This window comes from Podarcis liolepis, assembly GCF_965112155.1.
Source record: "Podarcis liolepis genome assembly, chromosome: 6".
In the NCBI taxonomy this organism is placed as follows: Eukaryota; Metazoa; Chordata; class Lepidosauria; order Squamata; family Lacertidae; genus Podarcis; species Podarcis liolepis.
In genome coordinates, this window is record NC_139559.1 from 98,291,518 (window position 1) to 98,306,383 (window position 14,866).

The 14,866-nt window shown below is 43.5% G+C and overlaps 1 protein-coding gene across 40 annotated transcripts in view; it reads left to right on the forward strand.

The window, feature by feature from the left end:
* The first annotated feature begins 216 nt into the window (after positions 1-216).
* Positions 217-14,866, forward strand: part of PRRC2C (proline rich coiled-coil 2C) — a 79,002-nt gene continuing 64,352 nt past the window's right edge. For 38 of the 40 annotated variants that reach the window (XM_083506955.1, XM_083506965.1, XM_083506991.1 and 35 more), the window contains exons 1-4: positions 217-330; positions 9,427-9,577; positions 11,036-11,213; positions 11,429-11,538. In XM_083506955.1, coding sequence (XP_083363081.1) covers positions 9,463-9,577; positions 11,036-11,213; positions 11,429-11,538 — 403 coding nt within the window. In that variant the 5' untranslated portion in view covers positions 217-330; positions 9,427-9,462. The remainder of the gene's footprint in view (positions 331-9,426; positions 9,578-11,035; positions 11,214-11,428; positions 11,539-14,866) is intronic. The other 2 variants (XM_083506977.1, XM_083506989.1) reach the window with 2 other exon arrangements.

Consider the following 14,866-nt stretch of genomic DNA (forward strand, 5'->3'; position numbering starts at 1 on the left):
CAGCTGAGAGGTCCACAAAATGATGGAAACCTCTTGTACCAACCCTGAGAACTGAACTCAGCCCTCCTGTTTAGAGGCGCGCGGCAGCACAGCCTCGCTGCCGTTCCCGAGGCGCCCCGTAGGTGGCGCCGCCGCACTCCCAGCGCTGGCGTCGGCGACGGAAGGCAGGCGGCGGCCAGAGCGCCGAAGCCCCAGGGTCACGTGGGGCTGGCCGCCGCGTGCGTGCGCGGTGAGGTCAGACGCTCGCGAGGCGCCGCCGGCTTGGCTACCCGCCCGCCATCTTGGCCCCGCTGTGTGTGGAGGCGACGCCAGGCGCTTGCTTCGGCCTCGGTGAGTGCGCGCCTGAGGCGGCTCCGCGCGGGGCTAACGGGAGGCGGGGAGGGAGCGCGACGCCGGGGAGGAGCGGGGCGCGTCAAGCCGACGCCGGCGGCCGTGGGAGGCTTCGCCCTCCCGCACCCGGCGCATGAGGGGGCAGTTGCGGGGCCTGAGGCGAGGGCGGCGGGCCGGAGTGAGAGAAAGAGGAGCGGCTCCGGCCTCCTCCTCCTCCCGCTTCTGAATGGGGCAGGGATGCTGCTGCGCTTGGCGGCGGAGGAACGGAGAGAGGGGGCGCGGGGGGCGGGCGGGGAAGAGCGCGGAGGAATTGGGGCCGCGGCCTTATTTTATTCCCCCCCCCCTCTCTTTCGCATCCTGCCCTTTCCCACTTTGAGGGCTTCCCGGCGCCATTCTTTCGTTTCCCTTTTCACGCGTAAGCTTCCGGCGCGTCCCTTTCCCCTCGCCCTCGCCGCCCTCCTCCTCTTCCCCAGATTCCTTCCCTGGGAGAGGAAAATGAGTAACTTTCTCCTGACTAATCCAGGCCTAGGCTGCTGCGGGTCCTTTATTACTTGGGGATGCACCACCACCGCCCGATTTAATTCGTTTCGTCAGGCAGGGTGAGGTTTTGCGGCAGCCCCCTCGGGGATACATTTAGCTGGCTGGTGGTGTTTGTTTTTTTTCAGGGCGGCTAGCAGTCTATAAAACCTGATGAAAACCCCATCTGGTAATTAAAATGTCAGCAATAAAACCGGTAATGCCTAAAAGTACCTTCCGCTTTCAGAGGCCTAGACAAATGGGAATGCCTTCAGAATTTGCCGGAACGTGGCTAAGGAAGGGCGAGCCTGACCTCCCACTCAAGGGAGTTCCATCAGAGGTGGAGAAAGGCCTCTCTCCCACTTTCACCCTCGATTGCACTGTAAAGGAGAAAGGTGCACCTTCAAGTACTTTGGTCCCAGGACCATGAGATGGTGGATGCCAGTGTATGTGAGAAGGGGGGTTGATTGGGGAAGAAAAAGTGATTTATTTGCCATCTGAGGATAGACCTCAGTGGGCTCCAATTCACAGTTACCTACTCTCCTACCAGCCTTCCTAAACATGGAGTTCTTCACTTGGAGTCATTGTGCTGAGAAAATATAAACTTACTCATTGGTTCACATGTTTGCAGTATTTGTAGCATCTTAAAGACACAAGAACTGGTACAAATTAGTTATTGACATTTGCAGGTTGGTAATCATTGTCATATATTAAAGTTGGGGCATCTTCCCTAGGAGAGACTATGGTTGTATTGCCATTGTTTGGCTACCACACATTTGGTGTTGTTTAAGGAGAGGAAAGCTGTTTAAGCCTAGTCTATATGACATCAGTATGAAATTGGTGAGGAAGAGGAAAAACTTGGGAGGGGGAGATAACGTGAATAAGTCCCATACAGGCCATTGCTTGATATAAACAACCACCATCCTAGCCTCTTTAAACCATCTTGTATTAGCTTAAAATATGTCCTAATGGTGTTCCTGCAACAAATTTTTACTTGCTTTGGTGGCCAAGCTGGATATTGTGGTCATTGGGACCCTGTCACTCCCCTTGTCACTGACCTCAAGCTGCACCTCTGTGTTCAGGACAATCCTTGGATCCTGTCTCCACTACCTAGTTTGGAGCTAGAAATGATTCCCTTCATCAGTCTAGGGGGTCTCATCTATGCAGTTTCCAATAAGGCCTCTGCCACCTTTCCTGCTCGGGAGAAGGTGAGTGGACTGGTGGAGAAGGAACCAAGTGCCCCATTCCTCATTTACACTCAGCATAGAAAGCAAGCAAGCTTCTATAGGAGGGAACTCCAGCATTCAAAATCTGCTAAGTGCATTTTGCACCTGACTATTGGCCACTTGTGGCCATGTGAAGATGGCCGGGCACCAGGATGGCACCTGACGTTTCCACCATCTAAAGGTGCATGCCTGAGGATCCTTGCCTGTTTTCACACACTATCCATTGTATTTTATCTGCACACTCAGGATGAATTTCAGGAACCAAAAAGTCATATTGAAAAATACGACTTTTGAGCTGTCTGGCCCAAAAATGGCAACTAGGCATTCTGCTTTGGTGACTAACCTGACTTAAGGAGCCATTTGGTGCCTAGCTTATATATCTGAGTTTTTAACACTGCAAGATGGGCTAGACATATTTTTCAATACAACTTTTTGGTTAAAAAATATAACTGATAGAATTCTACAGGATGTGCAGTTCCAAAGTTGCCTGCTGCGGCTTACCATGCATACCAGAGGGCAGTGTCATGGCATGTATGAAAAGCAAAATGTGGAATTCTGGTCCTACTTTTAAGTCAAATTCTGAAATTTTTAAAGTAAGATCACAGCCATTTCTTATTTCTTTACCTATACAGTGGTACCTCGGGTTACATACGCTTCAGGTTACAGACTCTGCTAACTCAGAAATAGTACCTCGGGTTAAGAACTTTGCTTCCGGATGAGAACAGAAATCGTGCTCCGGCAGTAGAGGGAGGCCCCATTAGCTAAAGTGGTACTTCAGGTTAAGAACAGTTTCAGGTTAAGAATGGACCTCCGAAACGAATTAAGTTTTTAAGCCAAGGTCCCACTGTAAATTTCTACTGTGGGATGTATGAATATACTTTGGTATTTTTAACTTATCTGGCTTCAACTGCCTAATGCTTAGTGCTTGACGAGAATTTTTGTTTACTTCTTACTGCTGTAGTTCCATTCTGAATCTATCATTTTGAGTTCTGCTGATTACTGTCAGCTTGGTAGAAGAGGTTTACCCTAGAGTGGAGTCACTACTGTATGAGGATTCTTCTTATTTCCTTGGTGTCTTTGCCAAATGCTTTCATCTCACCCAGCTTCTTATCAGCAGTACAGGTTTCAGACAATTGCAAGGACACTTCTGTCTTAGCATTAACAACAGCAACAACATCAATTTTATTATTTGTATGCCACCCATCTCATCTAACTGGGTTGCCCAATCCACTCTGGGCAGCTGCCCAGCAGATAAAACATCAAACATTTAAAACTTCCCTAAACAGGACTGCCTTCAGGTGTCTTCTAAAAGTCAAATAGTTGTTTATTTCCTTGACATATGATGGGAGGTGGTTCCACAGGGTGGGTGCGACTATTGAGAAGTCCCTCTGCCTGCTTCCCTGTAACCTCACTTCTCGCAGTGAGGGAACGACCAGAAAGCTCTCAGTGCCCGGGCAGAACAATGGTGGTGGAGATGCTCCTTTTGATATACAGGGCCAAAGCCGTTTAGGGCAGGGGTCAGCAAACTTTTTCAGCAGGGGGCCGGTCCACTGTCCCTCAGACCTTGTGGGGGGCCGGACTATATTTTGGGGGGATGAACGAATTCCTATGCATCACAAATAACCCAGAGATGCATTTTAAATCACACATTCTACTCATGTAACAACACGCTGATTCCCAGACCATCCATGGGCCGGATTTAGAAGGTGATTGGGCTGGATCCAGGCCTCGGCCCTTAGTTTGCCTACCCATGGTTTAGGGCTTTAAAAGTCAGCACCAACTGGGAGCCAATGTAGATCCCTTAAGAGCAGTGTTACATGGTCCCAGTGGCTGCTCCCAGTCACCAGTATTCCTGCCACATTCTGGATTAATTGTAGTTTCCAAGTCACCTTCAAAGGTAGCCCCACATAGAGCGCATTTTAGTAGTCCTAGCGGGAAATAACCAGAGCATGCACCACTCTGGCATGACAATGCATGGGCAGGTAGGGTCTCAGCTGGCGTATCAGATGAAGCTGGTAGCTGCCCTGGACACAGAATTGACATGTGCCTCCATGGACGAGTCCAAAATGACTCGCAACCTGCACACCTGGTCCTTCAGGGGCACAGTTACCCATTCAAGACCAGGGAGTCCACACCTGTCCACCCCCTGTCCCCCTATAACAGTACAGTGGTTCCTTGGGTTACAGACGCTTCAGGTTACAGACTCCACTAACCCAGAAATAGTACCTCAGGTTAAGAACTTTACTTCAGGATGAGAACAGAAATTGTGCTGCGGCAGCGGGATGCCCCATTAGCTAAAGTGGTACCTCAGGTTAAGAAATGTTTCAGGTTAAGAACAGACCTCCAGAACGAATTAAGTTCTTTACCAGAGGTACCACTGTACTTCTGTCTTGTCAGGATTCAACCTCAATCTATTAGCAGCCATCCATCCTCCAACCACCACCAGACACTCACACAGGACCTTCACTGCCTTCACTGGTTCCAATTTAAAGGAGAGGTAGTACTGGGTTTCATCCGCATACTGGTGAACACCCAGCCCAAACCTCTTGGTGATCTATCACAATGGCTTCATAAAGATGTTGAAAAGCATGAGGGAGAGGATAGAGCCCTGAAGCACCCCACAAGTGAGAGCCCATAGGTCTGAACACTCCTCCAACACCACACTCTGGACACGGCCCAGGGGGAAGGAATGGAACCACTGCATAACAGTGCCCCTAGCTCCCAAGTCCTCTAGGCAATCCTCCCCATAGCAATCCCCCAACTTTGGGCAATCCTTCCCTTCCACCCACACTCCACCTCCCTCCAATGACAATGGATAGATCACTGCCAGTTTTTTTATACTGGGAGTAGATCTCAGTCTCTTGGGAGTTGGAGGTGCCTGATTTAAATCATTAGGAAAGGAAACCAACTCAAATGATAGCTTTAAATGGACTTAATCATTTATATTATTCATATTTTTACAAAACAATGTTGTGCATCTGACCAGAAGCCATGTTAATTCATAACTACATAAGAGTATCATTATTAATACTGTTATTTCCTTCTTACATCAAAAGCCTACATCTTTGTCACATATTATTATGATGTCACATTTTGCATATTTTCTTTTTTTACCTATAGAGGGAATCAGTGTTAGAAACTCAGATATACAAGCTAGGGGTCAAATGGCTCCTGAAACCAAAGTTACAGTCTCCCAAATGGAATGTCTAATTCCCTTTTTGGGCAAGTCTTATTTTTCAAATGATGGACTGATTGTGATAGATTATCAGTTAAACATTTGGGTAGTTCAGATGATAACATTGAGCTATGCTAAGAATTCTGAGAACTTAAAGAAGAAAAGTCACTTTATCCAGGGATACAGTAATCTCTATGAATGCACCTCCAGATGGAGATGTCAGGCACCACCTTGGCTCCCAGACATCTTCACTTGGTTGCAAGTGGCCTGCAAAATGTACCTGGCTATTTTCAAACTCTGGAGAGAATGTCTTTAAAATATCCTCATATAGGGTTAGTCTGGCCAGCAGCTCTCACAGTTTCTGAGGCCAAGCATGGGATTATAGGAACCTGCACACAGCGCAGTTTTGACAAATTTCCGATGTTGCTTCACTCTGCCATGGTGTAGCCACCATCACAAAAGAAAGTGGCAAACAAAAATGAAATTCCAATGATGAATAGGAATAAGATCTGATTGCTGTACTTTATCAGCGTTTTATTTTATCAGTATTTTATTTACATGAAAAGGTTTGCATAATTACAATAAAGCCGTACACAAATAAAACACAACAAAAAGTACACAACAAAATTGAACACTTTCCACATATTTCTAAATATAGTGGAACCTTGGTTTTCGAATGTAATCAGTTCTGGAAATCTGTTCGACTTGCGGAACGTTTGAAAACAGAAAATCAAAGGGCTGACAGCAAAGTGAATGGTGAAAATGGAAAAATGCACTGTGGAAGCTGTTTGACTTCTGAGGCGTGTTCGAAAATGGAAGCATTCACTTCAGGGTTTTCAGCGTTCGGCTTCTGAAACGTTCAGCAGCTGTGACGTTCGAAAGCCAGGGTTTGACTGTATAAAGATAGAAAATAATATCAATAACAGCCAAACACCCCTCCAAACAATACCCCCAGTCCAAGAGCCTGTTCAGCAGCCTCCGCTTTTATAGCTGGAGTCAATCAGCTACATAATTTATTATTTATCTAGTTATTATTTAAGAGAAATTTCTATTTACCATGTCATGTTGTCCGAACCCAACAAACCGTAGTTTATCTAAAAAGGAAATTTCCAATCTCAGTTCCCCACCTTCCGCTAGTGGAAGAGATGAACAAGTAGGCACTGCTAGCCTCACTATTCCTTAGCCAGGGAATGCCATGAGGTTGCTAGCTCTTCCCTTCCTTTAGGATACAGAACAGAATTCCACATCCGTCATTGGTCTGGCAAATGCACCAAGGTTTACTGGCTGTGTTGTCTTTCTACTTTGTTTTCTGAACTGCCCGAAAGACAAGAGAACTAACTGTAATTCATTGCAATGTGGTATACAGTCATGCCTTGGATCTCAAACATCTTGGCTCCCAAACAAATCGGTCCAGAGTAATCGAAACCCAGAAGTGAGTGTTCTGGTTTTTGAATGATTTTCAGAAGCTGAATATCCAGCGCAGCTTCCAGTTGGCTGCAGGACACTCCTGCAGCCAATCGGAAGCCATGCCTTGGTTTTCGAATGGTTCCAAGAGTCTAACGGACTCCCGGAACGCATTGTGTTCAAGAACCAAGGTACGACTGTATATTGATAGAACATTTTTTAAAACTGGAAATGTTAATGTGTTGAGCTGTCAGTAACTGGATTCCCCTGGCTGGTTTAAAAAATACATTTTTACCTAGTAACAATCATCCCGTAAACTTCTTGACCTCAAGCCAGGCATACTGGCAGATGTGGAAACCTATTTCTTTCATTTTCCTATGCTTTGATGAGAGTATGAATGATTCAGCAGATGCTGACATATGCCATTTGTAATCAGAACTGTTACATCTCCTCTTTAGTTTGTGATTACATACCACTTGAAACCATGTAACAGTTGACTCCGCATACCATATACAGCTGTGGCCTTTTTTGCATTATTGGAATCAGAAAGGGGGGCTTTTTTTTTTTTTTGGACCTTCACAACATCACAGGTGTCATATGCAGCTAGTATAGAATGTGGTGGCTAGCTTGCTTGTGAGCGAATACTACTGCCAGCAAACCGCAACGTAAGATGTGATTATACGGTACTTGGAGCATAATTGTGTTACAAAAAGTGAAAATCCTGTTTGATTGACTACATATAGGCTGCACAGTCTATAGATGTATGTGATGGTTTACTGAGAAAAATGTTGTAGAAAACAAAAGAATATGGAAGCAATATTTCAGCAAGTGATGTTAAGGGTTTTTTGTTGTTTTTTTAGAAATTTTGAATTGGATTTTTTTCTAGTAAATTTTTGACTCCCTTAAGTTAACAGAGTTCTGATTTAGTATGTTTAATTTATATTTAGTAAACAAAACTTGTAAAAGTATTGTTACGAGGTGTTATCTTTTCAAATATTTATACAGAATAGAAGATTTTCTCAGTAGTCAAAAATAACAGAACACAATTTTTTACTACATCAGCAAAGTATGTGATGTTACTCAAAGAGTTAAATTATTTTAAAATGCCTGTAAATATTTTAAGGTATCATAATTCATAGAATACATTTCTCTTTCATTATAAGTTTTGCATACCTGTAGAGTTGTTTGCATAAATATATTGACTTCCTAGGGATCAGCAATTACAGCTTTGATTTTATATTTGCCTTTCTAGCCATAAGGTTTGCTATTTCCTTTATTTAATATTACTCTTCAAAAAATTATAGAACTAGAGTGATTCAGTGGAAAATGTAACATGACATGATCTTAGCTAAGAATGCAGTTTGGGATGACTCTGTTGTTAGCATTAGTACATCTGAGCAGCAAGCCATATGATCTTGTGCAGATTAGATTTGTGTAGTGGTAGTTTTTGGTGGAAGATAAACTGCAACAGGAAACATGCCATATTTCCTCAGCAACACATTGGTGTTTCAGTTGTGTCCATGGAACGTGCATATTCGTTTGACTACAGGGCATGTATAATATACCTGAGGAATGATCAGTTCCCTTAATTTGCCCACTGATGATCAGTTTCTTTAACATGCCTACCAGGCCTTCCCATTTGGCCCACAAGTCAGATGTGGGGCAGATAAAGACATGGCTCAAGTGTAAGGAGTTTTTCGAGCTTATTGGCAGCACCTGCAAAACCCTGTGCAAAGGGGTTCCACAGGATCTAACTTATCAGCTGATTTTCTGGTCATGTGGAGTACTTTGCTTTGGGCTCCATGAGACCCAACAGTCAGCTGAAAGTTTTGCAGGCTGTGCATTCATTTGCCTGTACATGCAGGCAAAAAGGGGTCAACTGATGTCATTGTCAAGTGATAGGTGGCTGTCCCAATTCATCTCTCACATTTGGTCCATGGCAGTGGAGAGCCAGATCCAGCTTCCCACCCCAATTTAAATATAACATTTAAATCACATAAAGTGTTTTACTGAATTGTTTTTCTTTTCAGATACTTCAGATCAAATACCTTTAACTGTTGGGGAAACACAACATGGAAAATTAACCTGACATACTTTTTGGATTTAGCTTAATTTACTAAATATGTTAACATCCTAACTAATTTTCGGGGGAAATCAGAACAAAAAAAGTTAGTTCTAAATTTTCTGGAAAATCAATATCATGGATTGTGAAATTGTTTTAATGATGAATGCATGTTCTTTCAGCAGCATTGTTTCAATGCAGTGTTGCAGTTCATCTGTAACGCCAGTGTGGTGTAGTGGTTAAGAGCAGTAGTCTCGTAATCTGGGGAACTGGGTTCGCGTCTCCGCTCCTCCACATGCAGCTGCTGGGTGACCTTGGGCCAGTCACACTTCTCTGAAGTCTCTCAGTCCCACTCACCTCACAGAGTGTTTGTTGTGGGGGAGGAAGGGAAAGGAGATTGTGAGCTGCTTTGAGACTCCTGAAGGGGAGTGATAAAGCGGGATATCAAATCCAAACTCTTCTTCTTCATCTGACCACTGCCTGTGCTGTGGCAGTATCTTGAGCCAAGTATTCCTATACTCTGGTAGGAGAGCCCTTCTTGTTACATTATCCATTGTAATACACAATAGGCAGAGCTACAACTATGTCATCATGGGACATTTGCAGCAGCACCTTTCTTTCTGAATGCCTCTTTTCTCAAATAAGCTATGTCACTTTCACTGGTTAACATGTCTATTTATTTACTGTCTAATGAGTTTTCCTTTCATTTTGAGGGGGTGAGCAAGGAGGCTCTAGCTCAATGAACTGAAATGTCTGAAAAGTCAGGACAGAACACAAAAGCAAAGGATGGAAAAACCAAGTATGCAACACTTAGTCTGTTTAATACTTATAAAGGAAAGACTCTGGAAACACAGAAAGCTACAGGTATGTAAAGTAATATGAGCTGCTACTGTTTGAGAAATACTCATTGCTGATAGCTTTGTTTGCATTATTAAAGTATCTCATCTAAATTTAATAAGCTGTTTATAGTTGGCTACCATTTTGAGTTATATCAATGATGTCCACCCACTTGCGCAAGAGGACTGCTGATTCTCTCCCCCTCCAGTCCCTCCCATGCTCTCCAGATCTGCTCTGGAGGGTCCTGGGTGTCCTCTGAGGAGGAAGGCAGGATATGAATTTAACAAATAAATAAATCTAAATAATGTGTTTAGTCTACTACTGTTGAACACACTGTTGAGGGAGGCCTATCTTGCATTCTTTCTTTAGGCCTTCTGTGAGCTGAGATATTTCTCTTTTGGCAGGCATTTTGCCTACTAAGTAATGTACTTGTTTCAAACTTCCCTAGCATTTTATCCTTAACTTGTTGTCTGCCATCTATGATTGTTTTGTGCATTTTGAATTTTATCTTTTTATTAGGCTGTTAGTGTGCTTGAACCTTTTTAAATAGAACCATAGAATTGTAGAGATGGGAGCAACCCGAAGAGTTATCTCGTCCAACCACCTGAAGTTCAGGAATTACAGCTAAAAGGCAGGAATCACATCTAAAATATCAGAAGCCCCACTCCACAGTCATTCAGAGCAGGGTCTTCAGTGTGGCTGCCCCTCTCCTGTGGAACAAAATGAAGGAACCCACTGTGTGAAAGCATGCACCAATAGAAAAAACGGATTCAGGCCAAAATATAAAAACACAATATGTAACAAAGTACAACGAATATATTCATCACAATGCACTCGCTATTACAAGGCATATGATACATACAAAGTGGTACTCCAATACAAGTGGAAAAAACTCCTTCAGCCTGTAAGTTAACAAAGTCCCACACCAGGTACAAGTTGAGGCTTCTGCTGTATACTGGCTAGAGCCAGTTCGCTTTGAAACTGGGATCACCAGGCTGCAGTCCTGATTACTACAGCTGCTCCATCACTTTCAATAATTTCTTTGCATTGGAGATAAGAAAATACATCATTAATGGTAACTCTGTATTCACTTCGATGTTTTTGGAGTACCGCTTGTATGCATTGTATGCCTTGTAATAACGGGTACATTGTGACGAATACATTCATTATACTTTTTTTGCTACATATTGTGTGTTTATATTTTGGCCTGAACCCTTGTTTTTTCTATTGATGCATCCTCTCCTGTGGAACAGCATCCTGGTTGAGATATGAGAGGCACCCATTTTATGGAAACAATGGAAGTCATATTTGTCTCAATAGAAGGACAGGGTATACGTAGAATAAATACTAAAGCAATCCTAACTTGGAACCTAGGAGCAATGGATTCACAGGTCTTCCAAGTTCTACTTAGAATCATATTTCTTTGCTAAATCTGTACATTTCTGTGACAGAGTCAGCAGTTTAAAATGTCTTTTCTTGATGCAGTCACAACACGCCATGGATTACAGAGTCTTGGAAAAGTTGCCATTTCACGAAGGATGCCCCCTCCTGCTAATCTCCCCAGTCTTAAAGCAGAAAACAAAGGCAATGATCCTAATATAAACATTGTGCCTAAGGATGGCACAGGATGGGCTTCTAAACAAGAGCAACATGAGGAAGAAAAGTAAGTTAAAGGTCATACTGTAAATTCTCATTAAGAATAGTGGTATAAAGTTTTGGTATATGCCACAAGAGCACTTTGGAAGATCCATGGCAAACACTTTATTTAATGATTCAAGAGTCTGAATTCTCTGTCTTCTATAAGTAACATCCTCTTTCAACCCCTACTAAAACATTTGTGCTAACAGGATTGCTTCTTCACATTTCTTATGGTTTCAGACCGCCAGAAGTGCCACAGACCCAGCCAAAGCCTGCAGTTCCTGCTCCTCAAGAAGCGCCTCCAGTTGCCAAATCATGGGCCAATACCAAGCAAGGTGGGCAGGGTGATGGTAAGTGGAGGTGGGCCGGCCTAGTTGGGCTAGCAGGTCCGCTTTGCATTGCCGTCTTAGGACAGTTGCTCTTAATTTTTTGAGGCAGCCAAAATTGATAGCATTGTAGAAGCATTGTTCTTGGCTGTACTGTACTTTCATTCAAGGAAACCTCATGTCTTTTGCAGTTTTATTCTGATGAGAAATTTAGCATAGATCACTTGATAGAAAAGTGAGTAATGATTTTATATCGTAAAACATTTTAGAGAAAACAAAAGCCCTAGACATCTAGTTTTCCCCAAAAGTTTAAATCTTCTGTCATCCATTTCTTTCTCTCTCTCTCTCTCTCTCTCTCTCTCTCTCTCTCTGTGTGTGTGTGTGTTTGTAGTTTAAATTAATAGCTTTGAAGGTTGAGTGGTATGATTCATGTCAGCTCTCTCATAAGATACTGATAGGCTTCTTTGGGACCTTTCTACTGCTTTCATTAAGGATTTTCATTCCAGTCTGGTAAACATCCTCTGCCTCTTGCATTTGTCTTCTCCTATTAGACTCTTCTTCAGTTTCACAGAAGTCCCACTTTTGATAAGCCCTTGTCATTGTAGGTTTTTGCACATCAGAGTCTACCATCTTCCCTCCCATCTGCAGTACATTCTGAGTATTCCTTCTCCAGAAAAATACAGGGGAAGTAGCATCGCTCACCATCTGCAGTTCCTCCAATGGCTGTGAAAACTGCTTTTTGTGCTTTTACCTCTTCCAAATCCTTACTTAATAGGGATGACAGTTCTAGAGAATTTAACTCCTCCAAAGTTCTTTCCTTTTCCTCTTGGCTTCTGAAACACTCTCCATCTTCAATGTGAGACTGGTTCATCAGAGTCAATGAAGATCTGACCTGCTACCACATGGGTTCCAGTTGAATGCTCTTTCACCTGTTCCTCAGAAGGCAAGGCTATCTTTGATTCAAAAGGCTCCTCTTGAATTCCTCCTTCATCAGCAGCAACAAGGCTCAGAGCCACTAACAACACCGCCACTGTGGCCCACAGTAGTAGCAGTCACTGCGGCACAACCCGCCTGGCCTGCTCCATCCCTGTTGCCCAGGGTTCCTTCCCCCACCACAAGAGACACCAACACCCGAGTAAATGCAGTTGAAAATGATAGCTTTACATAAGGTTGGGTCAGTAGTGGGTGTTTTATATGTGGGAGATTTCTTATCCATTATGTGTCACAGCTATCATACATGTAAGGGACTAACTGTACAGTTACTTTTAACTACACATCTGCCAACTATTTCTGGTCAGATTGGCTAGACATTTTGTTGGGCCTCTTACATAAATTCCATACTGGTCAGTGCCCAAACTCAAGTTACAGCAGTATTCCCTCATAACTTTGAGCTGTACTTTGAGCTGCTCATGGTGCAACTTCAAAATGATAGTGCTGTTTTTAATACTTGGAGTGGGGAGAGAATCGGCGTTGCACAGGGCATCTTGCTCTGGCCATATGCATATGCATACCACTTAGCAGCAGCATATTTTGAGATTCATTTCAACCTGCCTCGCAACACACACTTTGTGAATTACAGTATTACAGGGCTGAGAGGTTCTAAAATGTCACTGCAGATCAGTTGATTTCAGCGTTCTTCGTTGCAGTGTTTTTCTTAGACATCTCCAATTAATTTCAGTAACTCTGAATAGAATTTGGATTTAATAACTTACATCATAATGTCATCTGGTTCATATTAATTAAACTTAATAGTTGTTGTCATCCAGAGGTCTCCAAGCAACTTACAGCAATACATTATGCACACATGCTTAATACCATAAGGAAAGACGGGGAGGGGGGGCTGTCATACAAATTCATCAATATATCACCTAACATAACATACAAAAACAATACACGAAAGGCATTAACTATAACTATACACTAATAATAAACAAAGAAGATTCCCACCACTAATTAGATAACTATTCTCCCACTCTCTTTTTTAACCACCCTACCCAAAAGTCTGCTTTCAAGTCAGCTGTCACAAGTCCATGGTGTGTGGGTCCATTGTCCTCCAGGGATGGTCTGGCATCACTCCTCCTTTCGGGGGAGTTATAGCAGGCAAAGCAGGAAGATGATAGCATAAGTTTTACCTGCTTTGCACTTGATCTGGCTACTATTCTGCTGGTGGTGGTAGGGGTGCAAGACAAGCTTCATAGAAGCTAGGTCTTAATGCTTTCGTGGGACAAATAGTGTTGGGGTGGCAATGGCTGATTTTGTTGTTACTCTGATTTCCCCCTCAATTCTTAAAGAGAAGAATTTCAGTTCTAGCGTTGGAACTAAAAAATGTTTTCTTCTGACAAGTTTATTATAATTAATTGAATTTGTTTACCGCTTGGTTGATGACAGCTGTCAGCTTCCATGACTTTCGTGGAACCTGGTCCATAGATGCATTTAATAAACTTGGACTAAGTGGGCACTGGCATAGTGGAAAACACAGTTATTTAAACATGTTGTTTGGGAAAGCTTCTGTTGCAGTAGTGAGCTGACTTAAGCCTTGCATGGTCTGTTATTTTACCAGAACATCAATACTTCACCCGCAAACTCTATTTCTTTTTTTCTTTTTTCTTTTTTGCAGTTAAGGCAAGGTGGTCCAACGCGTGGCCCAAGCACCATGCGTGCCCCTCATAGCCTTTTTTGGCAGCCCTCAGCAACATTTGACTCCCCACCCCAGTCTTTGCACTGCCTTCCCAAAGTTGGGTAAGCAAGGTGCTAGGCTTTGGGAAGGCATAAGGGCTCTGACAGGGTCCTATAGTTCTTCCACCTCCTTCTCAAAGCTTAGTTAGCATTTTTCCAGCTTGGGGAAGGTGTAGGAAGGGCCCTAGGATCCTGCCTGAGCCTGCCGCCTCTTTCTCAAAGCCTGGCCCCTTGCTTACCTGGCTTTGGGAAGACAGGGCTGGAACGAGGGCACCAAATATTGGCTTTGCTCCCCATCCTTGTGTGACAAGGCAGTGTGTGGCCCATACGTTCCATGGTGAAGTACTCTTGTGGCCCACTTAATGTGAAAAGTTGGACCACCCTGAGTTAAGGTATAGCAAATGTAGCTTATGTGATCTTCAGTTTGCCCTTTTGTTTAGGAACATAAGAAGGATCTTGCGGAATATTCCGCAAGGCCCATCAGTAATCAGCAGACACTACATGGTCCTACATGAACATGAGCTGGTGACCTGCTTGTGTACAGTGTTTCTATACTCAGCCCATCCTTGATCTGTTGCTTGGATTACCCAGCTGCTTATGCTTGGGGTTTCCTGTTTAAAGTGTCCCTGCAACTCTTTCCCACTTACTGGGAAAAATGAAGTAGATATTTTTGCAT